Below are 27,237 nucleotides of genomic sequence, written 5' to 3' on the forward strand. Positions count from 1 at the left end.
ACTATGAATGACTAGTGAACTATGGACACCTAGTGAGAATGCCAGAAGAGAAAATTCTCAGAACAGTAATGGAAATGGGAATAGTTAGAAAACGAAGGAGAGGCAGGCCAAGGATAAAATGAGAGGATGGACTGGAGGAGATAGTGCACAAGAGAGGAGGAAATGTGCAGGAAGTGAAGAATATGGCAAGGAACAGGCGTAGTTTTAGAAGATAGATAGAGAATCCCAACAACACGCCAACGCTGTGATGGCATCCAGGGGAAATGATAAAGAAAAAGAAATCGATATTAATATTGTCTATCCTATAAAATACATCTACTGTAGCTAATGACAAATCAAGTGCTGAAGAAGTAAAAATTAAAGTTACCATAAAGCTTTATTAAAAATGATAATATATTTGATAGAACAAGTCATAAAATTTCCCAACATATGCAACCCAATATACCTACTCTATACAGTCGAAAATATAAGGTCACGAAACAAAACATTTCATACTTACTGCCGTAGTTTTAAAATCATATCAATTTCAAACCGGCATAAGAATGAACAACATACTTGTCGGTGATAATGACCAGCAATTATCTGCACATTTAAGCCATTTATTAGAAGAAACTTCCAAAAAAGCGATTCAAGAAAGAAATATATTCACTATCGGAGTTTCAGGTAATCCTAACCTAAACTTATCATAACAAAAAAACAAGATAATACAAACATTACTTTTAGGAGGATCCGCTATAAAGTTTTTAACTGATGCCATCATCTTATTGGGCGATAACGACCTAACAAAATGGAAATTTTTCTTTTGCGACGAACGCGTTGTTCCAGTATCAAGCGAAGATTCCAATTTCGGAGCGTACAAAACTGAATTAATTGCTAAAACTAATTTAAAAGAGGATCAATTTGTAAGGATTAAAGAAGGAGTGGAAGGTAAGTTATCACCGAAACGAGATATCTTTACTAATACTGAAATGTCAAAATCAGCTGATGAAGCGGCTGTCGACTATGTCCAACAGATGGAGCAATATTTTCCAACCGGAAAGTTTCCAGAATTCGATTTTTTAATGCTTGGAATGGGCCCCGATGGGCACACATGTTCACTTTTTCCAGGGCATAAATTATTAGAGGAAGATAAACTTTGGGTGGCATCTATTGTAGATTCACCTAAGCATCCTCCTAAGAGGATTACTTTAACTCTTCCAGTTTTAAACAATGCAAGGAATTGTTGTTTTGTTATTAAAGGAATGGATAAAGCTGATATGGCGCAGGTAATATTGCTTTATTATTGTATAATTTATAGATTATCATATTATTTTATATTTATAGAAAGTATTTGTGGATAAGGATCAAAACCTACCAGCAGCTAGAGTACAACCAAACTCAGGAATGTTGCATTTAATAATACAAAATGGACTGTTAAATTAAATAGGATTTTATTTGATCACTTGTATAAATACAGTCAATAATATAATAAATACAAGTTTAATAAAATATTAAGTACATCACATCATTTTATTCTTAATCGAGCCTTCCATGAAGCAACGTTCAAGGCGAGAGTATTCCTCGAATATAACTCCTAAAATCTAGATTCACAACACCGAATAAAACGTTTTCGAACTTTGTAACTTTTAAAGATGGAAAAATCTTAATAACTCGTGCTTCATAGAAAACGACCGCATGGAATCATATAAAAAAGATTATAACTTGACTGTACAAATAAAAAAAGAAGTTTTGAAAAGAAAAAAAAAACCGTTTTGAGAATAAAGTGCCCTCTTTGGTTAAAAGTGGAATCCATTCCACGACTTGGGGACACAATCTAAATACTTATATAAAAAGTTTCCAAGGTATAAGCTAAAACATCACAAATAGAAGTAGTAGAACAGTGTTTCTTTTTTGCAACAACATTGAATAAGCTTCTTCTTTTTTCAACTTCTTCATTATTTTCGTTTTTTTTATTTAATTTTTGTTATTAAGATAATGTTTAGCTTAAATTATAGCAAGATTCTTTTCCGATAAACTCTGCTATTATCTTTAAGGTGGTTACTGGTATTAGCTATGAAATAGAGAGATAGAGAGAGATGTATATCCTACGTGTGTCGGAAATCGATGCCACGCTTCGAGGCTGGACAGTAACGGTAGCGGAGGAGTCGTTTTAATAAATTAACATTTTTTTTCCTAGACTGCATCTTCATCACGTCATATTTACTCCGAGAATCCGACTCGTGTACTCGTAAACAACGTAACTTATGCTCACTGCTGGCATCACCTTTATGAAATTTGGAGTTATTCCTCTGTAAAGACCCAATACACCTTCTCTTTCAATTATCGTCCTGAACACACCTGTCATTGTCATGTTTGCTCTATCCATTGTTGGTGTTACCACTAGAAAAAGAATTATCATTAAAAATTTGTTTATCCGTGAAAACTTCAATGAGCAACTTGATTGTGAAAGGAAAATAAGGAAAATGGATTGAGATTCTTCTAATTCATATATTGGTTGACTATGTTAGTCAACATGATCTAATCATCTGCTGACTCTGTTCATGTGATGAATAACAACTCATTGTTGAACATTATCTCTCCACGTCAATGATGAACGCTTTAGAGTGAGGTAGTTGATTAAAGAAATCGGTTTTCAGGTTAAAAGTCCAAATAATAGGTGAGACTTTTTACACATTCTTTGGCTCTATGATCACTGATTTGGAAACAGTTATGTGCTCCATCCTGATTTTAACGCAATATTAAAACATTGGAATCATTTATAAACAAAAACTAAAGAAGTAGATAAAGTTTCAAGTATAAGGTCACCGAAATTTTCTTATACACTATTAGAATTAAACAAATCTATGGTTAACCTTTAATATTCTTCAATGTCTAGGATTTTCCTTGAAAACATTTCAACATTTTTTGATAACTTTGAAAATCATCTAAAGATTTTTGGACATTCCTAAGTATCTTAGACAATCGTTACATATTCTGTGGGAAACCTTTGAATAATTTGGTAATCCTAGAAACACATAGAAGCCAATTAAAAACCCTTTGACTTCCCACGAAATCCATAGAAATTTTGATGGAAATCCTTTGAAACAAGTTAAGATCCTCCAAAAATCCTTAAATATCTTCTGGAATGGTCAAGATTGTTTTTTTGTGGATAACTATTAAGGCTTTCCAATATTTTTTTTTAGTGTGGATAAGGTTTAATTTGATAAGATTCAAACTGCGAAGTCGAGAGTCGTAAAATACTTACATTTCTTAGCTTATTAACCCCTTAACGTACACGCTCAAGTTAATTCGAGCGTCCTTAACTTTTCCCTTCATATTTCCCATCATTTTTTTCTTTACATGTATTTTTGAGGATTGGTTTTATGTCAGCCTTAAAAGAAAGGAGACTTTATATATATATATATATATAGACAGTAGTAATTCTAAAGATAATTCCGAAGAAGATTGCAAGCTGGAAGATCAGCAATCTCCAATTCCACATCCTCTAAGGTTTCCATTTGTTGCCTGGTTCAACTTTTCTTTTGATAAGCAATTGTGATATACCAGAATATTTCAAACTATATTTTGATGATTCAGTATTGGATATATTAGTTTTAGAAACAAATAAACATGCTGAACAACCAGGCAGATATGAGAGTGAATGGAAACACGTTGACAAAAATGAAATGATATTTCTAGCTATAAATACATATACTTCAGAGCCTTAATAAAAAACCAGAAGAAAGAATTTATTGGTAAATTAATGAAATATGGAGTATCAATATAAGGGAGGAACTTTCCAAAATTGATCAACCTAAGAAGGTAATTAATGAAGCAGTTGATCAAAGTACTTATCCTAACCCAAGACATTATAAAAGTTTGCCTATTTATGAAATAATAAATGTTCTAGTTTATACTTTATAAAGTACTATTAGAGATATAGTAATAAATGGCAAATTTAAAGTTAGGCTGGTCTTCCTAAATTGTGTGATTACTTCTAAACCAAGAGTACTGTCACGCCACTGATAATGATTATTCATCACTACAAATAACAATTTTTTAGTAAATCATAAAATGAACACATATGGGACAGTCCAGAAGAATAGAGAAGATATACCAAAATTTATTCAAACAAAAAAAATTAAAAAGGGCGAAATAGGAGCTGCTCCACATGAAACTGTAATGGTAATGAAGTGGCAAGATAAAATATTAGATATTTGTTTGTTATTTACAGTCCATAACACCGAGAAGGCAACAACAAACAAAACTGATAAAAGATGGTAATGTTATGTCTAAGCCAAAAATAGTAATAGAATATAACGAAACGTGGGGATGTGTTTATCGTCTAGATCAGCATTTAATTGAGTATACCTTAACAAGAATGTACAGTGTGTTAATTAATTATTGTACCTGACGTCATCATTACAAGTATGCAACCAATATCATAGTATTGGTATTTCAATACGCAAATCGCAGAAAGAAGCTCCCACAAGATATTACGCTAAAATGGTTTTTTAAAAAAGTGTGCAGATTGAAATAATATGTGGGAACATATGATGTCTACTAATTGGTTCACATATCCGAAAGTTGATGGCATAAAAGCTTGTAAGAGTAGGTCAAAAAACTGCATCTAGTCTGACATCAACAGATCATTAGAAGTTGACAATGAATATTTATAGAGAACTTATTAAGGATATGAGTGTTCACGGATTTGAAAGTTTTAACAACACTTAAGACACCTGGTCCACAAGCACATTACTTTTCTCCAACTTAGTACAAGTGTTAATAAGCATGGTAAAAGGTATTGCAACAATGTGATAAGAAAGGAAACGAAGAGTTAATACTAGAAACTTGTCCAGAAGTTATTTAACTTATTTCTAAAAATCGTTTAGGGTTTTTGATAGACTTAGCTACCAATAGTGAGGGGTGGGGTAACCATGGTTTTGCCTCAATAAATTTACATCGAGCACAATATCAATCTCTTCAAGTTATTTTTAGTGCATTTTCGTGCATTAAAAGTGATTTAAAACCCATACAATATGCTGTGAAAGATTTGCAAAGACTGCAAACTTTTCGGGTTAGTTATGTTAGATTATGGTTTATTCATTTTGTAATAAAAGAAGTTTCTTTCATTATTACAGTGTGGACAAAACCCCATCAAACATTATATATTATCAATTTCCATTCGCACAGATCAAACACAACCTGACTCAACCTAACTACACCAACCCACAAGCAACATAAACGGACGTGATTCAATTCCTCATCCAATCAACGCCAAACTAAACCTAACCCACGTCAAGTTTAGTAAATTTTGCAAACGTAACATAATTTTATATAGATCCACTATATAGGAGATCTCTAATGTCCAACAGAATAGCTCTCTAACTGAATTGAATTTCGAAACTTGGGAATAACCAAGTATTCGATAAACTTATCCAGTACATAGCATAATAAGTTATTAGTTGCAGTGGAGAATGAACCTTTAAAGGCATCATCATTTCAGGATATGACGTTTACGCGGAGAATCTATATTATATTATTAAAGGCCTTTACTTGGCTTTTCAACAGTATTTTAGATACTGTTGTAGTATTTTACAACTCAACAGTATTTTAGATAAACCATCCAACGCGTGCATGAATAAATTTTCACTATGCGACTACACTTTGGGAATTACCACAATACAGAATCAAAGATTGGATACATCAAAGGTATAGAGGAAATACTTCATTATTATGTTGGTGTTATGTAAAATCCAAAATTAATTTAATTTATTTACCTTGAGCTTGTAGTCTCGTTCTAACTAAAGCCAACGGATATGAAGACAACTGTCCAAGAGTACTGGAAACACTGCCACAAGCTAACAACATCCAAAAACTGGGTTGTTCCTCGCTTGAATGTGTCTTGAGATATTTCCTCTTGAGCGTTTCATAGACGGCGAGATCGATGCCGGCATACGGAGCGATTCCCAGCATGTTAGGAATGTAGCCACGATAAAAACTGCGTAATCCCTCGAGGGAATAGATTTTGTAAGCGGCGTCGACGATGCCCTTAAATTGTCCGGTTTTTCTTAATGCAAGCCGTGTCTTGAGTACTTCGAGCGGGTAAATGGCCGTCTGACTAATTCCTCCGGCCAATGCACCGGCTATAAACCGCTCGTAGATACCCAGATTGTGTTTCTGGTCGCCCTTGATGAATCTCTTTACGTGTTCGTAAGCGGCGAATTTAATTGCTGATTCGGGCGCTATCTTTAAAATGTTTATTCCGTTGCCTCTCCATAAACCCCGAAGGCCGCCTTCGTGGAGCATATTTTTTAAACATTCACCTATTTTTTGTCTACTCTGTTGTACCTAAAAAATATTTGTTAATTAATATTTGATCATATTTATTTTTTATTGTCCATTCTTACTTGTAAAAAAACTTTTAGCCTATCTAACGGTGCAGTGCAGGTCCTAGAAACAGCTCCGGCAACACCTCCAGCTGCTAAGTGCCTCCACCACATTCCAGTTTGCATTTCACTTGGAGTGAAGTCATCAGGTACATTCATATCCTCCCCAATGTCCAAATACTGAAAATAAATACAAAACATGATACCGTAACTTAATCAAACCCACAGTCTCAACTTTTTCATTTTTAAAGGAAATGAAACCTAACAGTCATAAGGACAACGCTATCCATACGACTATCCTTCAATAATATAGTAAAATACGCTTCAGGATCCGACCTATCATCAGTGGTTTCTTTCCGCATTTTTAGTTCCAATCGAGAAGACGCAAAAATGTTAAAATTTCTATTTATCGCTTTCAACATAATAGTCTTCATGCTTGAAATGTTTGTAGAGGAAATCCTCTACAGACACTTGCGTCCATTTGACAAGAATAGAAACTGACGTTGTCACAATGAACGGCGACGGCTCATTAAAATAATTTGGGATGTTAAAAACTTTCCAGGATGTTAAGAGGAAGAACAAAGTGCCAAGCGACACTGACTCATAGACGTTCGTTCGGCTGCTGTAATTGGAACGGCAATTGACTAAGATTAATATAAAAAATTGTTGTGACAGAAGACCCGAGAGGGAGAGGTCGAGTTGATAATGGAATTTTACAAGATAAAAAAACTTAAATATTTCTGCCAAGTCGTTAAATAAAGGTATAAAATATCATTCATTATCACGTTTCGTCAATAAAACACCTAAACAATCGGACGTGACGTGCGCAATCTAGAAAGGTGTACAATAAATAAAACAATGGTTTGATAACATCCTAGAAAGAACTTTAATGATTTTAGTCTGAATTCGGAAGGTGTCACTATTTAAATAAAATAAATATACCAATAGTTCAAATGAATAACACACGTGTTTAAACAAAAAGTGTGCGTACCTTTATCAAGCTTTAATGACAAATCGGATTTCCCGTTTATTATAAAAGAATTCGAATAAAACAAATTAATCATACACATTTTCTATTAAATCACAACTATTTACAAAGAATTTGTCTACAATCCTACAAAAATTACGTAGTCCTTTCTAAATGTAATTTCTTAATAGAACCTTTCACAAAATAATAAGTAATTGAATTTAAGCAAGATTTATTCATTCTGTCTAAATTAATTCAAGATTAATACTCTTTTATGGTATAATATAATCCATGAACATAATTGCAATTAATTCACGACATCGTGCTGTTCTAAGAATAATTTATTTTTGGAAAATTGAATCCCCAACGTTGCGTAAGAAGAGCGTGACTCCGACGAACTATTTTCGTCTGTGCTAAATGTATCGCTGCACTGCCTTTCAGCATCTTACAACGGTTAGAAATCTTGGTAACAATGACCTGGCTTTGTTGGTGGTCAGTTAGATTAGACAACTTATCACCTTCAAGTTAAATTAAAATAAAAACAAACATTAAAAAAAAATTTGCTTGTGTTTCATAAAAAACCACAAATGTTTCAAAAATTGTGGAAATTTAAAGATGTTGTAAGTTAAAGGTATTTTGGATATGTCGAAAAGTTTTTTCGTAAACCCCCTAGTTTTCTTAATGAGACATTAATTCGAAACATTTAAATATGCCGCAACGCATTACAACAGCACGTGTTTGTAAAAATTACACGTTTTTTGGCAATCAAATCAAATTTATTTTTACTATCTCTTTCAAAGCGATCGAAACCACTCTTTATTCTAAATGATAATAATTCAGAATCCTTAAGAAGACAGTAACGTCAGAAATCTTCCACAATTAACATCAATTGCCAAATGGAAAACTCCTATATCAGCCCAACAAATGGTCATAATTCAAAGTAACAAACTTGAGTAGTAATAACGGTGAAGGGAGATTTCTAAATTCCTTTCCGTTGTGAAATTACGTAAAGAGCAAGGCTGTCTGCGAAATCTCATCACTTTCACCTTCGACGTTTTTTTTGGCACAAGGCGGCTGAGTGTTAAACCGACTTACCCTATCCAACAATTGGTGGAAGAGAAAGATAAAGTCCTCCAGGACATCGGGAATGGCTGTTGCAGTCTCTTGCTCGTACATTTTGGTCCTTTTAATTTCCTCGCGAAGTTTATTATTATCACAGATAAAAACGTGCACTAAAACGCGCAACTTTTTATTTATTTAATAAAAAAAGTCTTTCTTGATTGAGGATTTAGCCCGAAATCTTCCCCGGCACTTCCTGCTTTCAGGAAGCACACGAAAAATACGACCAACAAACAGTAACTGCAAAACACTGACTGAATCGCGGTAGTAACCGCGGTCCCGCTACATATGAGTGTATGGGAGGTGGGGCTCAACTTGTGACGTCACGGTGATGTACCAAGTCTCAAGGTCCAGGTGAAGCAGATAACGAAAAAAATGATATACCACCACTTTTATATGGTGACTTATAATATTTAATTAATTAATTGATCATATCTCATTATCCTGAAAAAATGTTATAAATATTTACTTGATATTGAAATTTTCCAGAATTTTTTCACGTAAATACACTTGAACCTTGGTGTCGTTGAAGAAAAACAACAAAACACAGAATAATTTGGAACATGAAACTGAAATAAGGATTAAGAATAGCAACAAGGTTTTAAACTTCTGCAAATAACCAAGTAGCACATATATTTTTTTTGAACTTATCCTGTATCTTCACCAATATCAAGAAATCTGAGTGTATATTAATAGACTTAAAAGACTGACAATTCTATTAACTTGTTCAAAAAATTAATGGCAATATTATAGATTGTGTTAAAATGAGACCTCAGGATGTTAAGGGACTTGTGCGTTTTAAGGGCTTTATTGATATTTGGCAGACCAAGGAACAGTATTATAATAACGTGTATGCAGATGACGCACGTAAATGGACGTAAATGGACAAAATCTTCCTGTCGTGAATGTAGTTAAAGAAAACGCCAAAACATGCCAAAAAAGGTAAAAATATCAACTCTTTTGAATGTTGCAATCATTTTAACAAATTTCCACATTCACATGAATTGGTACACTTCTATGGGAAAGTCACTTCAATCAAGTTATAAGTCTGAATGAGTATTTTCTGGTCAGAAATTCGAATTCAAAATATTACTGCGATTTCGAAGAAGAAAAGGGAACCGAAATGTTATTCAAAATATAGGTTGCGGTTGTATTAGTAGAATAAATGGCTACAAAAGCGAAATCATGTGAATTACGGAGAATCAAGATAAACACAGAATAAATAAACATCATTCTCCAATGTTGTAAGAATAGAAATTTTAAATAGAACAGTAGAGTCTACAGAGAAGAACAGAATGCTGTGTCTAGCAACGAGGAGCAAATTCAGAATGCAGAATCCTTTGAATACTAATTAGATCTGCAAACTCCTTTAAATAGTGAAGGATGTGCACTCTAAAGAATTTACAGAATAAAGAAGAATAGAAGTCGACAGCAGATTCTAGAAAAAAATTTAATAGTTAACGCAATAGCAAATAGGTGTGTTGGAAAAATGAAGAGTCGGAATGCAGATTCCTATAAACACTAACGAGATGAATAATGCAGAGTCCATTAAAGAGTAACAGATGTACAGAGTAAATAGGCGCTATGAAAGACGATGCTATTCACATACAGAAAGAAGCAGAAGTAGTGATTTTAAAAAGAGTATAGCAGTAAATGTATTGTTAAGTGGCAGAATTGGACAAATGAAGAATAGATATAGAACCAGAAACTATTAAAGAGTACTATGTCGGTATGCAAACTGAGTTAAAGAGTAAAGGTGTTGTACAATAATGAAGCGGCTAATGTAGAAGAATATTGACCAAATGCAGAGGCTTTTTTGAGAAATATAATGAGAGGGTATATTTAGAAACATGGAACGATAAGTTTTGGAATAAATCGTGAAGAAACATAAAATGAAAATGTTATTAATAAAGAACAAATACAAAGTCTATTGATTAATAGTAGAATGTAAAATTGCTTGAAAAGAACAGATGCAGAATGGAAAGTGAATTAAACAGGAAGAAAAGGCAGTGTATATAGTGAGAAGAGAATAAACAGATTACAGCAATATGGAACTATAGCAAACTGAAAAAGAAATAGGAAGCTTTAATCATAAGACTCAATGAATTACTAAGTTCACAAAAGATATTTGGAAATAGGAAACGCAAAAATAAAAAAATAAGGAATTGGGACAGAATGGAAGAAACTGTAACAGAAGTGAGAATGTTCAGTAGTAGATATACGGAAATTGTGATACAAAGATGCTATGAAAGACCATAAATACAAATGTTATGTAGTTGTATATTTCAAAAAAGAAAAAGTAAAATACCAGGTGTTAATACCGTAGCCTAGAGACACGGAGGATACCTAGTTCTTGATAAAAAGAGAGTTAGGATACAAAAGCGACTAAAGAGCAATAGATACAATATGTTGTGGGCGCTAAACAGGAACAAATTCAGTATGCAGACTCTGTTAAATAGGATAGAAGTAAGTATATACTTACTTATATTATTATGTTACTTCTTTCGGCAATATGGAGAAAAAAACTTGTGTCTTAAAACTGAAGAGCAAATTAGTAGGTACTAAAGAGGAACCGAGGCGATTTGCAGTGTCTTAACTAGACTACCAGAAATATAGATCTAAATAGCAAGAGCAGGAAAAATGAATAACGCAAGCAGTGTATAGTCTATTAAAAAATACTATAACCAGAGTGCAAAATCTGTTGAAAAGAAACAAAGGAAGATTCACCTTCTAAAGAGAAACATAGATAGAAATCTGTACAAGGTCAACAGTGGATATAAATAAATGGAAACTATTCAGAAACATGGAATCGAAAACAAGTTCTAAAATAATAAACAGCAAAAAATCAATGATCAGAGGTAGAAAGCACTGTCAAGTAGTCAAACAGTGTTTCTTTTATACAAAAACGATTATGGCTGCTAAGATCTGGAATACCTGGGCAACCACACCGATATTCGAGTAGATGGCACTAAATCTCGTAAACCTACCAACTGGAATAAAACTTATAAGAAACACTTAGAAGAGATTTTGGATTATTTTGGCATATTCGGAAACAAGAAATTGATCGCTCAGACAATTTGATATTAAAACTACATATTTACATGAAGATTGACCATGAGGTTTTGAACATGATACCATCAAGATTTTTTCGTCTAAACGAAAATTATATGAACTAAAAGTAAGTGCCCATTGTTGATATAATAAATTTACCAATCAAGAGATGCTACGAGAATTAATGTTTACCAGAAGAAAAAATAAATGATTATAAAAAAATAATCTACCTTGTTGAAAGAGAATTCAAATAACTCCATTATTTTACATAAAACATACAACATTCATAGCCATAACGTGGTGACCTTAAAATTTAGAAAACCGTAGAAAATGTGTTCACTTTTTTATTACCTTTCTATCTTCTAATTATCTTTGAAAATTTTTTTCTTTTAAACATTAATCATTTAAGCCAGGTTTTGCTTTAAGTTAACTAAGAATTAAATTAAAGATATAGAATGTATCATTATATGTGATTAACTGAACTTTGTCACTACTGTAATCAAATAAATAAAATATAATCAATTTCCATACATTTTATAAAAGCCTATGTCATGTACCCAATGTTAACAAAAAAATAATATTTGTTGTGAGTTATAATTCAATGATACATTTACACTGTAATCTCTGGAAAAGAAAATGACATCTCATTTCTTAAAATTGATAAAGATGTGTTATTTCATATTTTAAACCAGATGCAACTAACTACATTCCTTTAATCAGTCCATTAAGAATAACATCAACTAAGATTCCTTTTTTTTATCTTTTGCAATAACCTTTTTTAATAATACCTTTTTAATCAAGTTTATTAAACCCCATAAAAAGTACAAATCTCACGACATATAAATTAACTTTAGAAATTCTACTAAACTTGAAATAAATAAAGCAAGAATAATTAGTATTACAATTAATTGATGCAGTTTCAAGAATTAGTCGTAATCGATTTTCGGAAAATTGTAGATACGTAGTTTAAAAATTATTAAGACGCATGATGCGAGTTTTAAACCTATATTAGGAACGATATAAAGAAATGAAATGATGTAAAAATCCCGTTGGTTTGCATTATACTTTACACATGTTTGACATTTTGAAATAAAGATAAGATAGATAACGGAAAAACGGCGAGATACTAATATTGAAACGGACAATTTTGTGGTTCATATCTATTACCGATATAGTTTGGTCTATGCTTTATTGGTAAAATTCCACTGCATATTGGACATGATAAATGAGGATCACATGTTCGCTTAAATGAAATTCAATTATATTAAATGAAATAATCCTTATCTTTTGATATGCATTTAGTTGAGTTTACTTATTTTTGGTTTGAAACATCTCTCCCTAATTATAACTAACTTTTTTTATAACAAAATTTGGATGAATTACTTTTTAATTCAATACAAATTTATTTGCAATTTTTGATAATTGTTAAAATAAAACTTTTAGCACTTTTATGCATTATCACATGCTTCATCAATGTTAATTATCTAAACAAGTTAAACAGATAAAAGCATCACGTGAAGTACCTCTTTTTAAGTATATGTACGTTTTTAGTACTTAGTGATATCCTAAAGTGGGCCTCATTTTTATTTATATCAACTTTCTAAAAAAACGGTTTACATTTTCTGCTTCCGGAGTTTTCCCGAAAACGTCGATTAACACTTTTATATAAAATTATCGTGTATTCTAAGAATATGAATTCAATAAGTTGTTGCACAAGAAAAATGATTATAAAATGTCAGCAAAAATATCTCGTGCTATGAGATAACTTTGTTCAGAGTACAAAGACTTTTTGTATATCTATTTGTGATAAGCTTCAAAATTAGTTTTATTTTATAAATTTGGGAATTCGAAAAGATTCCACTTGAAATACAAATAGAAAGGAATTGTAGAAACTTTTAAAATGTCTTTATGAACAAATTTGAAGTGTTTACCTAAATTAACACGTGGTTTAGTGGACATTTCACGGTTAGATGAAAAAATTGGCAAACATCAGTTAATTTGTTACTCTATTTATTCGACGAAATGTCAAATACAGTAAAACCTCGATATAACGGATTAATACGCTTCTAGTTCTAGGTCTAGTGTTAGTTCCAGTTTTAGTTCAATGAAAAATATGCAACAATCTAACACTGAATAACAACTAAAGAACTAACACTAGCACTAGAACTAACACGAGATCTTGAACTAAAAATATTCGGGTTTAGCCGTCTTAAGATACTAGAACTAACACTAGCATTAGAACTAGTCCGTTCTAACAAGGTTGATTATATCGAGGATTTACTGTATACAGAAAGTAGACAGCATCGTAACACTTATAGAAGTAACCTTGATCTACTTGTGTTTTGGCATGTTATCAGAACACAAAAATGCGACAGATGGTATCAATCTATTGGTATTTAAAAAAAATCCATCACAAATCAACTTATTTAAAATATGGCATGATTTATACAAAATTGTGTTAACAGCGACTCATCCGATTTCGTAGCCCGATAAAATGCAGTTATCAGTCAGCCGTACGCCTGATTTTTATCGACCTTTAACGTTTTCTGTGATAGGTCAGGTCACTAACATTTCGAGAATTAACTGATTGGGAAAACCAATCAATTTTATATAAACGTATTTATTTAATTTAAAAATTTAATGTATTATAAAAATCTAATATGAAAAGTGCAAAAGTGGCAGTCTAATAACCGTATTAACCACAATTTGAATAAGATTATACATAATTTAAAATTATTTAAATCGGTTAACAACAAAGCCCAATTTAAGTTGTTACTAAGGCTTTTACTGCTAAAATAGACAAGGTCATTGATCATTTTCCGATAAGCGTGGACTCGTTGCATTCTAAATATAAAATTATTCTATTATTTTATGCGGAGGTGTGTTCATATATGAATATGCTTATTATCAGTCTAGAAAAAAATAACTGACGTAAATGAATGGTTTGAATTGTCTAATTTTGAAATAGATACACCATTTAAAACAATAAAAAGATTAAAGGTGCGTCTATCAATAACATTTTTATTGTGAAACTAAACACTTTGTGCCATTAGAATAGTTATTATCAATATGTAATTACATATGGCGAATATCATACTTAATTATCATTCTTTTATTGCAACTAGAGTTATGTAAATAATTGAAGAAAATACTTCTTGGATTTACATACATTTTGGAGCCAAAACATTTTATTTATTTCCAGTCTATATACACACTGCAGGTTAGGTAGTTGAGCCAGAAATCACGAGACTGTAAGTTTACTAAAACATCAAAATCTTAGTTAGGTCCCGGTTTCGTGGACTTTGCCCTGCGTATCTTGGCATTAGTCCAACTATTCACAATTACGAACTGTCGCAAGTTAAATATTAAATATTTCCTTGGCAAGTTTTTTATGTTCAATAAACTACGTACATGGTGGTGGTTATTGAGAGAAATTTTAAAATTTGGCACAAGATTATACATTAAGTGTTAAATAAATGTTATTAGCGCGATTGTTTGAATACCACGTCCTCGTCATTCGAAGTAGACAATTGAAAAGAGGAACTCACGAGGTTGAAAAGTTTGCAAACAAAGAGTGTTTTTGAAATGAAAAAAAATATGATATACGCAAATTTACAATAGTCATCAGACGTCGCGTCGTGTACATAACCATTTTGCGTAATTTAAAGATATAATTCATTTTTTATGTGATTAACTTTTGTTATTTATGCTATAAAATGACGTCGTAAGAGAAATGTGATGAAAAAAATTGTATTTACCACACTTGGGATTTGAGTTAAGCGTGGTCATTTTTAAATAATAATGATAAAATTATTTTTTATTTATAGTCATTATAGTAAAAAGTTAAAGATTAAAAATCTTACATAATTTTTTTAAAAAAACATTAGATATATTAAAAGTTATCTTAATTTTATCGCCAAGAAGTTGGTTAAGATCCAAATCGACCCCGTCCAAACATCTTTTTAACAATTTTTGTTTTTCGAGGATGCAAACAACGTGAACACGCCATGGATTCATGACTAAGTCGCAGTTTTGATACGAGATTTTGACGTAATTTAGTGGTTTACATAAAGTATTTTTATGACCTGAGTGCTAGGAATTCACAAACTGATTGATGTTAAATTATTTAAGTGTTTGTTTTTATGCTGGGATATGATCGCCTCATTTGACTCGTACTCTAAATTATTGTCTACAGGAAAATATGTTTCTACCGGAAACAAATTATATTACTTAAAGGTCTTTAAAAGTCTTGATAAAGTTATTTCCACTCACATATTACATATTTTTTGATTCTGTATACAATGCCGGTTAAGATTAGATTATTACTAAAACTGTATGGGCTTTCTAGTTTAACTTTATCTTATTCCCAATTACCACAACTTATTACGTACCCATCTGTATGATGAATGTACCTATATCTAAAGCTCTTAATTGAAAAGAAGACAAAATTGAAGACATTAAAGCTTCAAAACTCATAAGTACAACCTGCTATCACAAAATCAATCTACTTTATTCTGTTTCTGCCTGATAATGCTATCATTTGTTTACAGGACAAACAAATGTGCATAACGTTCAACAAAAGAGAAATAAGAACAAATCGTTTTGATCGCTTGTTAAGTTTCCATTGCAATGATAATGGAACCCATTTCTTTTAAATAATATATACCGATGAAACCCGCAGAAAAAGGTTGTAAATGTGGATACAAAATAGATTACTGTAAATGCCTATAGTCAATAGTCAATGTGCCTAAAAGGTTAAATTAGCCTTAAGGTATTATAGTATTTCGAATGGGTCTTTTATTATGGAAGGCTATCTTTTGCCGCAATCCTGTGTGGCCTGACACAGGATTGCATATACTCATACAAAGAAATTGCTTAGAGTAGCATAAATAGCTTATAAAGTCTTTGGCATAGATTTATTTTTAAGTTCACTTTTAAAGTATAATAAACAATATCAGATGATTGTCGTACATCTAAGGAACCGGAAGTCGAAGACGTGTCATTCATCAGCCTTGCTATTAGGCTATCACACCCCAGCATCATGTTAATAAACTCAATTTGATAGAATATAAATTTTTAACCAACATGGAGAATTCGACTAACACTTTAACACCATCTGCTTGCTTGGACCAAGAGAATGACATACTCCGTAAAGATAAAACAGGTACAGCTTCGGTGTTTTGTGCAACAAAGTCTCAAATGTAGGTTCTGTCTAATATCTGATTAAATCAGAAATTGAAGGACCAACACACCGCAAATGAAAGAGCTTTTAAACATGAATTAGTGCGAGTGTGTTAATACAATGACTCTTTTCAAGCTCCTTCAAAATTTCTGAAGTAAAAAATGTCGAAATTACATCACAGATACCTCTCCAAGATTTAACAATTTTCTACAGTTAATGTAGAAACTAGAATACTGTAGAATAGTATTTAATTCTTATGCATAATCAAATTAAAATGAAAGAGCTCAATTCCGACAATTCTGATCTTTTTGGAAGCATCAACAATGATTCAGTGACTTTAAACACTGTCACAAGCACTTAAAATTATCTTATTATAACCAAGTCATCGACATCACCGACTGTTACCCAAATAGGAGGAATAATATCGGAACAATAACAAAAATACGCAAAAAACAAGATAAGTTAAACGAAAGAAAATTATGTTACATTAACAAAATTACAAAGAACGAACATTCGGTTGTTAACTTTTTATGTTTAACAACTTGGTCTGATTTGAAATGACTCATAGACTTAATCATTTTCTGTTCTTGCTATTACAAATAGCGAAACTCAGTTTCGCTTGCAAAACAGAGACGAGTCAGTTATCAAAACGTAATTTGAGTATTCATCGACAATGAACGTTTCTTTAGGAAAAATATTATCAGTACTAAAATGACATATCAATAGAATAGAAAACAATCACACCATCTATAGTATTAGTAATGTTAAATACAACAAAAAATAACAATTTAGTTCACTCTGTACATTTTTATCATTTCCTATCATCTTCGTTTAAATATTGACACTACATTACATTGTATCCTAGATTAATACTTCAGGCGACTGATACCAAATGTCGCCCGTTTAATCAACATCGACGAGACTACATCATTACATCACATTTATCTGATTATTTTCAAGTATCTTAAACAATGCCTAAATTCTACAAAATGTGAAAATTGCTCGAACAATCAGCAAATAGGAATTTCATTACCAATGATCGCGCAATAATTGATTTATACCAAAACAAAGTAAATGACCTAGATAAATGAATTTACAAATGGAACCTTCAATTAGGAGTCAGTCGAGCCTCTAACGGCAACCAATTGGAAGGCAGTACACATCACCAGTTTCCGGATTAAAGGCCGGACCACGTGGTACTCTTTACAATTGTTCCCAACCCCGAGGTCAAGAGGTTAAACGTGCCAAATGTTGAAATTAAGCTGTTTATCAAGGCTTAATTTTAAACATTTCCGATTGAACGCTCTCGAAAACTTTTTGTATCGTTAATAATGAAGCTATAACGATGTTTATTTATTGTTCCCTTCGATTATATTCTACATCGTGGGAAACACCTGATGGAAATAAACAAAATTGTTGAAATCGCAAATAAAGTCAATATTTTGATGGATATTTCGATATATACTTTTTTCTCGTAGAACCATTTTGAATCTTTAAGAATAATTACATTTAATAATTTCATTTCCGTTATAATGATGACCCTAAAGACTAATGTGGCGAATAAGCGATAGCGATAGATAGGTAAATAGTCGATATTAAAATTTTTAATCGCTTTGAACTATGTACTTTAAAACTGCGTACAAACTACGTCAATGGAGTTAGCATAAATATATCTTCATGCGAAACAAAATCCACTCCGAATACTATGATTTATTAAACTCATTAAAACTCCAATAACAATATATTACTATTATAACACATTTTCACAACAAATAAACATTTTGGTTAAAATTTAGAACAAAGTAACTTAACCAAATCATTCTGCATATCAAATATTGTGAACACGAAGTGAAAGTGCACACTCAACTGTGATAGTTGATATTGCTCTAGTTCAACAGGAAGTAACATTTTATTTTCTGCACGATTCACTCTCTAATACTAAAAATTAATACTTTCTTCTTAAAAGTTTTCTACAAAAACAATGTACACGGAAAATGATCGACTTTACGACCTCTATAAAACTTTTACTTTGCCACTTCCTAATTTAAAAAATGCCTATTTCACAATAAACACATAGTGTTATGAAACAGGACATTACAATAATATTAATTATTAGCTACGACAACAATCATTCAAAAAAAAAGCTCCAATACAACTAAAAACAGCCAAACAAAAGCGCGCTTAAACGTACCCACACTTCCATTGGTAGTTCCCAGGTTAGCTATGCAATTAAAACAAACATGCATAAAGTTAATTTTGGAAGAGCTTAACGATCCGTATGCGAGCAAACGAGAATCTACATCTTTACTTACTAATACAAAAACCGGTATAAAGTAGCCGTTCATCTTTTGAAAAAACGCTTTCCTACAGAGACGAATCTCCATTTATAGTTCTGTTAGTAACGCGTGTAATAATGTTCAACTTTATTTAACGACTTCACGTTTAAAGCCTCGCGTGAAGACTGGGCTAATAAAAACAATGAAGTGTGTTCGAGCTCTGCGAATGAAAATTGTCGGCTATTTGCCCTTCCTGAAGTGATGATATCGAATCATTATACTTAATGGAAGTCCTTATGAATGTCACGTAAGCCACGTCATTATCTGTTATTTGCGAATTAAATTGCTGCTTTAAATTTAAGTTTTTTTTAAATTTTACTAAAATTTCGTTTTAATTATTTCGCTCTCTGCATCCATCAATTAAGCTAATTTACGGTAACAATACTAATTAGGTAATAACTATAAATTTAGACATGCTAATAGCACTAAATTGAACTTACTACGCTAACAAGATTTTATTAGATATTGTAGCCAAATTAAAAACATATCTGTGACGTTAACGGAAACGTAAACGCATATATATTTTCGTAAAATAATTTTCAACAACATATGATTTACAAACTCTGTTTTAAATGGTAATGATTTTTGTAGGGATAAGAGAAGTTTTGAAACTTATTTGGTATGATGATATTTATTGTACTGTATAATCTTCGATTTGAGGGCTTTTAACAAAATTTAATGTAATTTTCCTTATTTACATAATCTATTATGATACTAAAGTATAAGTGGATGTTAATAAGTTGGAATACAAATAGAACATAATATATACAGCGAAAACAAAATAAGAGTATAGTAACTATGTATATAAAAAGATGTTCAAAATAACACCAAAAATTACATTAAAATAATTATACTAAGTTTGGGAATATAAGCACGTCTGGCAACAAGCCTACTTGATCATTGTGTTAATGCAAATATACTTCTAATGTTTTAAACTAAATGAGAATAACGAAAAGCATACAAAACTGATTGACAACTCAACAAAGGTTTGAACTTAACTGAAAGCAATACAATACATTATTCATTGCTCATACTGGCGTCAATGCAAATGTTTTGCAATGTGGTTCTATTTCCAGTACCAACTCCACCTCTGCAACATTCAATGCTTCAGAAAATAAATCTTGCACATTTAAATTCAAAATTCTTGCCTATATATCTGCCTACGAACTAAAAATAGTCAACAGAAAAAACATCATCGCATCCGACGTTTCTGACTTTTTTTAAAAGCTTTTGATTGATTCAAGAATTTCTTTGCGAGTACCCGAAACGAAATACTACCATATTATTTTCGATAGAAAGGCAAAAATCATTCATTATGATTATAATTTCGACTGACTGGTACTATATTGTCTTAAATTGGTTGACGTAAAAGATAAACTAATTAATTTTTATTTTAATTAAGTATTTTATTAATATAATTATCTCTCTATCCAAGGCTTCAAATTGTATAGTAGTTAAGGCTCTCCTGACCTAGTGTCTATTTACTGTCTGTTTTATCTACTGTTTACAGCAATCTTTAAACAACTCGATGAATAAGTTCAAATAAATCTTAGGAAACTTATAGGGGATATCGGAAACCAAAGAATGTGCTTATGTTTAAAGAAAACTTTGTTTTTGAATCACGTTTTGTCGTAGTTAAACCTTTCAATGGCCGCAAAGTTATTAAACCATGTTTCGCTTAAGGCAATAAAGACATGCTAAAGATTGTTGCTATTATAAGAACGAAACTCACAGATTTCTATTCTGTTGTATTGTTTCTGTTAGTATGTGTACCCAGATGAAATACTTTATTTGATGTTTTAATATTAACAGTATAAACGTCTAATGATTGATTCAGTCAAATTTACACTCATCGTAGTGAGTAATGTTCAAAACCAGTACCTAAAGCTGTAGAAAAATCCAGATAATACAATGACAGAAGCCAATTATTGACCTGATTTTGGTATAATCCCGAAGCCAGAGATATAAGCCATCTTGAGAGACAGAAATGGCATGTTTGGGAAAATCACGACTTTTCCAAATAGTTGGTAAAAATTGCAAAATTATCGGGTTGGAGAAGGCGACCATAAATATGATTATTGTGGACAAAGCTGTTAATAAGACTTCTCCGAAAGGTTTTCAATGTTTATTTTGTTAATGGAAGATTTCTGACGCACTGATAATGATCAACTGGCACGGCAGCTAGAGTATAATCCTCTAAAAAATACAAGAACAACTGCGAAGATGGTAAAAGCTGGAGATGTTCGGTCATTGGAAAACTTACGGAATGTCGGACAACAAGAAGATGTCGCATGATCAAGCGATATATAAGGTTGAGTTTCAAGTGATTAAATGATTAATGACGATGATTAAATACGATTACTGATAGGTCTAATTTTTTTTCGTAGATGGACCGAGAAGCATGTGCTGCGACGTAATAGCGGCCGAACTGTTACAAAAAGAAAAAACAAGTCATAGCCCTGAGTTCGTTTTTATTGGAGACGATGTGCAGTTAATTGTTTGGGAAGAAGCGTCGTTGTCGCCTATTTTCGCAATTTTTATTTTGAGGATTGCCGAAATCTTGACGAAATGTTTGACCAAGTTAGATCATCATTAAATCATATAGTTTCCCAATTATTTATTACGACATTTATGCTCGACTAACAGTTCAGTTTACGAAGATAAGAAGATTTTAAAGTCAATTGACAGAGAATGCAAAACGTACTGTAGAGTCAACAAGTATCACATCGAAGGCGTTAAATGACCTTCATTACCACCTTAATATAAATTGCAAGACAAAACGGTAGCTGTTATCATATTACTTCGAAATATCGATTTGGGCGGTGAGATTTGCAATGGTATAAAGATGAGTGTTTTAAAGATAGATACCAATTAGATCTCGGGTTACTGGCCGATGTACGTAAAGCAATATTGTGAGGATATACTGAAGGTTAAAGTACATGTAAAGGATACTATAATGCCGAGATCGACGATCAGATTTTAATTTCTATGCAACTTGCATGTACAGTGACAATAAACAAAGCTCAAGGACAAACTTTTTCAAAGATAATATTTATTTTAAACATCTTGCTTTGTACATGCTTTTGGAAAGGATCTTACTTACATTTTTAAGTAAGATCAAAGAAAGCAATAATGATCATCGAGCTTTATACCCAGGAAAACGTTTGATAGGCAACTGCTTTAATGCATAGATTGGAAAACGATATTAATATCCAGGAATAACGACGCCAACAACAAATGTTGAAGAACTCTCCAGTATACTACAATATTATATTTCTAGTATACATTCTAGAAAGTTGTTCTATTGCTAATTCTATTAATAGTGATTGATAAGAAAATAACAGAGATTTTCTATTCAGAAGAGTAAATTCAAGCGCGTTAAATACTTTTTAAAGATGAAAAGGAATTACTGATGAATTAACATCGTGAATATATTTGTATTTTAAACATAATGAATACACATCATCTATTTTATTTTCTCCTAAGAAGTGTTTAAAGTAAACTTCATCAGTGATGCAAAGGCTCTAACTCAGATATCTAATCTAATATGTTTTATCGCAGAATCCTAGTCAGGTAATGTAACAATATACATTACTAGTATACATCAGAATTTTCAAGACATCGCTGAATTAAGAGAACAGCATGACAATGATTTATACTTGATCAAATAAATTATGGCAGCTGACTGAATAATGCAAATTGGTGACTGTAGCTAGCATTATAAACCAACTCTTACATCAATATTGAAGTCGCCCCAGCAGACTAATTGCTCCGCATGTAAACGAAAAAATGGTGGAGAGGCTATCAATAAGGCTACCGAAATTAGCAACAATAATGAAGTTGGAGTTGTAAATATCACCTGTAAATAGTAAAGCAACTTATTCAGGTCGCATTTAATGATCACTTAGGTTGAAATTAAGAAACTCAAAAAGCAGAAAAATTATTAAGGAATACAACAATGCCAGCCTCATCTCATCTGGATTACTTACAGCAGCAAAGTGTGCAGGTAAAGATCAGAAACTTAAATAACAATGAATCGCAGGTAACACTGATAGACTTTTCACGTTAAGAAGATCTGAAGGGAAAGATGTTAAGCCCTTCAATTTATCAACCAGTCGGTCAATGAGCTGAATGTAACAAGCACCTTTAAAGGTAAACAAATTTATATTGTTTTTTTCTAGGTATGTCTGTCTTTGCAGTCTCTTTACACCTAATTTCTATACGCTGTACTACAATGTTAATGCTCAACTAGATCTATAAATATTATTAATAATTCAGAAAGTGCAAAACATTGAAAAGCAATGTCAAAATTTCACTAGAACAGTTTTCTTTGAGGGATCGTTTTAGGTCTCCTATTATTTTGGCAATGGAATTCTATCGGTTCTAATGTTTCAAAATAATCAAAAATTGACTGCGTGCTGTAATGATATAATATTGTACAATCGAGGTCAAATATTGGTGTCGATAACTTACAGCCAACACTGTAGTTATGTGTAACCTACTTTATCTTATATTTAATACAAATTATATTTTTATGTATTTCATTTATATTAAATAACAATTTTTAAAGAAACCCATTTCAACAAAATACTAATAAAACATTAATTTGAAACAGTTTAAAACGAATTGCAATTTGATTTACACCACACCATTATGGTTTGAAAATGTAGAGTAGAAAACAATAGCTTTTAAACAAATTGTTTAAAACATAAAAACCATATAAGGAACCAATTATACCTACAACCGTATAAGATTATAAAAGAAACAAAATTAATTAACATAAAAGGCATGTTTATTAGTAAACTAATAAAGTTAGTAGTTATTTTTCCACTAAAATAATAAGTTTTCAAAACTTCCACTTCCCTACAAGCTGATGAAATTCAAAAAATTGAAAAGGAATAAATAAGAATAAGTAACAAAGAGAGATGATAGAATAAAAACGAATAGGTATAATTAATAAAATAATATGTGCAATAAAAATCGCTCTAAATAATCAACAAAATTAAAACAAAACGCTTTTAACATCATAATAAATGAATCGTGACTATGACGTATAAATCTTTAAGTCATCCTGCAAACATCCATAAAATACGTAATTCGCGAGAACATTATACAACTCTAAGTAAAAAATATTTTGTTGAATTGAAAACATAACAAGTATATCAAAAAATCATTTCCACGAAGATAAAACAACACAATAAAATACCTGAATTCTACAAATTAATTAGTCCAATGACTTTTTTATTATTGTCTTTTTATTTTAGTATTGTGTCATAAAACCTTTCTATGATTCAATTAATACGAAATGATTACTAATGTTAATACTTACAGTGGAGTGTCTCCAATAATTGATGAGTTGCCTGATGTCATGGCTGGGTGCCAAAAGCAGAAAATCCCTCCACTCATCATAACTAATATTGAGACTTCCATCTTGGTCCATTCTGAAAACACGAAAAATGACTGTTGAACAAGTTACAACTTAAAGTTTAGTCGAAACTGTGGCAACTGCAAATGGGTTGTGGCAAGCTCTATAGCAAACTTCCTACATATTTGGATATTATGTAACTGATAAACCGGGCATTATTGAATGAGAAATAAGAATCCACGAAATATTTTCCCGAGGCGCCTTATCTAAGTAACAAAATTTAATCCAAAATTATAACGAAAAAGAATGGATCTTATCTCTCAATTATCGGGCATGATTTATTCAGGATTTGATAATATTATTTACATTTTATGGTATACTACATTAAAATGGTTTGTTTCGTCGAATTATAGTGATATTTATAATGAATAAATTTAGGTTAAGATGTGACGAGAAAAGAATTGGGTTTAGTTTAATGATATACCTATAAAATTAGCTAAATAGGTTACTTTGCTAATGCCAAAAACGTTATTTATCTCAAACAAAACACATCATAATTTTGTCGTTTAATACTATAGCAATCAATCTACAAATATGCTAGGGCTTTTTATAATTGCATACCTTATCCTATGATCAAATACCGAATCAGTTGTGTCGATTCTCAGAGAAGTAGTTAATATAGAACAAAAACACAATAAAATGAATTTTATTATTTTATGTGTAGTTAGTATGTGAAATATACAAGGAGGGTATGAAAGTAGATTATTGCGGATAAATACAAATTAAGCTTTATTACCAAATAGTAACGCGAGATATTTTAAATACAAAGATAAGAATTTTATTTTTGATTTATCATAAGCTATAATCACATGATAATTCCAATAAAATCTTTATAATAAAAATCGTTTTAGATTTACATCTCAAATAAATAAGGTATGTCACAGCATCAGCAATAGTCACAACTCCCACGTATGAATTACGAGATCTAAATAACCATAAATGTATGCCAAATGCCCTAACATGTAACTATGTGAGGTTGACGTTTAAAATTAGATCAGAAAAATTGTACTTTTATCATTGTGAAGCTGTTATAGTACTTAGATATGTTTGAATTATGACTAAACAGGTTTACAACGCCTCACTATGATAGTGCAATTATTCACATAATTTCAAATGCAATTTCCACTAGACACACGTTAGACATTATAACTTATAATTCAAGGTAACCATACTAAGAAAAAAATAGCCAGGTGAACTTTGAGACTTTACATTCTACAAATTACAGTTGGAGTGTGAATGGAAAATTAAGGAAAAATTTATTGGAATTAATAAACTAAGCGAGTTATGAATATAACATAAAACCGCTAATATATTTTTTATTAATGCAACATTTCAAAAATAGAAACAGCTGGATCTATAATAATGTTACATTATCACTTTGATTTAACGATATTTAATTTTATGACTTGGACAATCTTAATGTGTGAACAAAACATACATGTTATATTGAAATTGCTTAAATAAATGGAATTTATTTAATTCATATTATTTTTTTTCAAAACAACCTGTAAAAATAGAGGTAGCCTTTGCAAAGTCGTTATCTTCTTTCCTATCTCATAGTCTATGAAACAACGGTATACAGAAACTGAAAGATTCTGTATACGTCATGAGTTAATATAAAATATTTTAAAAATTTAACTATTGGTACAATATGAAAGTAAAAAAAAACAGTCATGTTTTCTAGAAAACAACGTCATTTTTTGTAACAAACACGTAAACACGCATTGTTTAATTGTAGGAAATAATGCGGCGGCTGTAAACGGTATAAACAAATTAATATATAAAAAATTTAAACAAATAAACAGGTTTTATTGATGACTTTGTATAAAAAAAATTTCATCTGGAGGATAAAATCGAATATCCTTGACACAATGACGCCTTTTGTTCTTGACCTGGTTTGACGTAGGGTTTCTCAAATAAACGTTTCCACTGCTTATAAAGCTTAAGCCTAAAGCAGATTAAAATAAGAGGTGGTCAACACTAAATTATTATATTACGTCCCGGAGTTATACCAAGAATTATCCGAAGGCCAGTTTTATGTCTGACAACATTTGCAGATGTTAATCTTTTAAATCTTATTTTTAATTTAAAAAGATTGATGAAGAGTTTGACAAATAAAATAAATGTTTTGTTTTTTTGTAAAAACTGTCTACTTAACATGAACTTGACTTCTAACGTTATAGACGCAGTTAATAAAAGTACCAAATTGGTCTCAGAGCAACTTATTAACCAGCTTTGGTAACCATTTGTTCGAATTTTTGCAGTGTACTTTTATTTTAAATAAAATTCTAGAGTGCCTTCGAGTCTTCACGTACTCCATCTTTAAAATTACCTTTTGGTTCAGTAATTGCATCACTCGGCATGTTTGATTTTTGAGAACTTTCCTTTAGATTTGGAAGAAGACAAATCATCATACAAATCAAACATATCATTTTTCAGTTGCCAATTTTGAGATATTATCTGCATAATCACCACGTTTGCCACGTTTTTTAGATTTTTTTTTATAATCTTTAACTGAAAAAGACATAATTGTTCATATTTTTTTCAAGTTTTTGAGTTATGAATGACTCACCATTCGTTAATTTGGCGTTTAGCTATAGATTAGGGTGGTTAACAATTCGAAGCATTATTAATGAAGTTTGTGCCGAAATTTATGGTCGAAACATAGATAACGATTTTTGTACAAAATGAAACTACCTAAATTGTTTGCATGTAAACAAGCATGTTGTGATGGAAAAACCACCAAACAGTGTTGATTTGAAAGCTTATGGTAAAAATAGGAAAAATAG

General features: G+C 31.3%; 2 protein-coding genes across 10 annotated transcripts in view; one reads left to right on the plus strand and one right to left on the minus strand.

Annotated features, from left to right (window-relative positions):
• The first annotated feature begins 449 nt into the window (after nucleotides 1-449).
• Nucleotides 450-1,499, plus strand: LOC111417761 (6-phosphogluconolactonase). The gene is made up of 4 exons (XM_023050165.2): nucleotides 450-663; nucleotides 724-927; nucleotides 982-1,265; nucleotides 1,324-1,499. The coding sequence occupies exons 1-4, from the start codon at nucleotides 543-545 to the stop codon at nucleotides 1,420-1,422; spliced, it is 708 nt and encodes a 235-aa protein (XP_022905933.2). The 5' UTR covers nucleotides 450-542; the 3' UTR covers nucleotides 1,423-1,499.
• The window catches only part of LOC111417387 (Short Calcium-binding Mitochondrial Carrier), a 45,089-nt gene continuing 19,265 nt past the window's right edge, over nucleotides 1,414-27,237 (minus strand). For 3 of the 9 annotated variants that reach the window (XM_071197502.1, XM_071197497.1, XM_071197511.1), the window contains 5 exons: nucleotides 24,353-24,464; nucleotides 18,879-18,908; nucleotides 6,390-6,548; nucleotides 5,760-6,330; nucleotides 1,414-2,379 (listed from right to left, as the gene is read on the minus strand). In XM_071197502.1, coding sequence (XP_071053603.1) covers nucleotides 2,189-2,379; nucleotides 5,760-6,330; nucleotides 6,390-6,548; nucleotides 18,879-18,908; nucleotides 24,353-24,464 — 1,063 coding nt within the window. In that variant the 3' untranslated portion in view covers nucleotides 1,414-2,188. Of the gene's footprint in view, nucleotides 2,380-5,759; nucleotides 6,331-6,389; nucleotides 6,549-6,634; nucleotides 8,257-8,430; nucleotides 8,711-18,878; nucleotides 18,909-18,999; nucleotides 19,142-24,352; nucleotides 24,465-25,009; nucleotides 25,096-27,237 lie in introns of those variants that run through there. The other 6 variants (XM_023049905.2, XM_071197516.1, XM_071197521.1 and 3 more) reach the window with 5 other exon arrangements.

Source organism: Onthophagus taurus, chromosome 1, assembly GCF_036711975.1.
Source record: "Onthophagus taurus isolate NC chromosome 1, IU_Otau_3.0, whole genome shotgun sequence".
NCBI classification, from domain to species: Eukaryota; Metazoa; Arthropoda; class Insecta; order Coleoptera; family Scarabaeidae; genus Onthophagus; species Onthophagus taurus.

What these genes read in the sequence shown, in the direction of transcription:
- LOC111417761 (XM_023050165.2), top strand. Translation starts at nt 543, where the DNA reads ATGAACAACATACTTGTCGGTGATAATGACCAGCAATTATCTGCACAT. An exon ending in ATTCACTATCGGAGTTTCAG is followed by an intron (nt 664 to 723) that starts GTAATCCTAACC and finishes CATTACTTTTAG; the next exon opens with GAGGATCCGCTATAAAGTTT. An exon ending in ATAAAGCTGATATGGCGCAG is followed by an intron (nt 1,266 to 1,323) that starts GTAATATTGCTT and finishes TTATATTTATAG; the next exon opens with AAAGTATTTGTGGATAAGGA.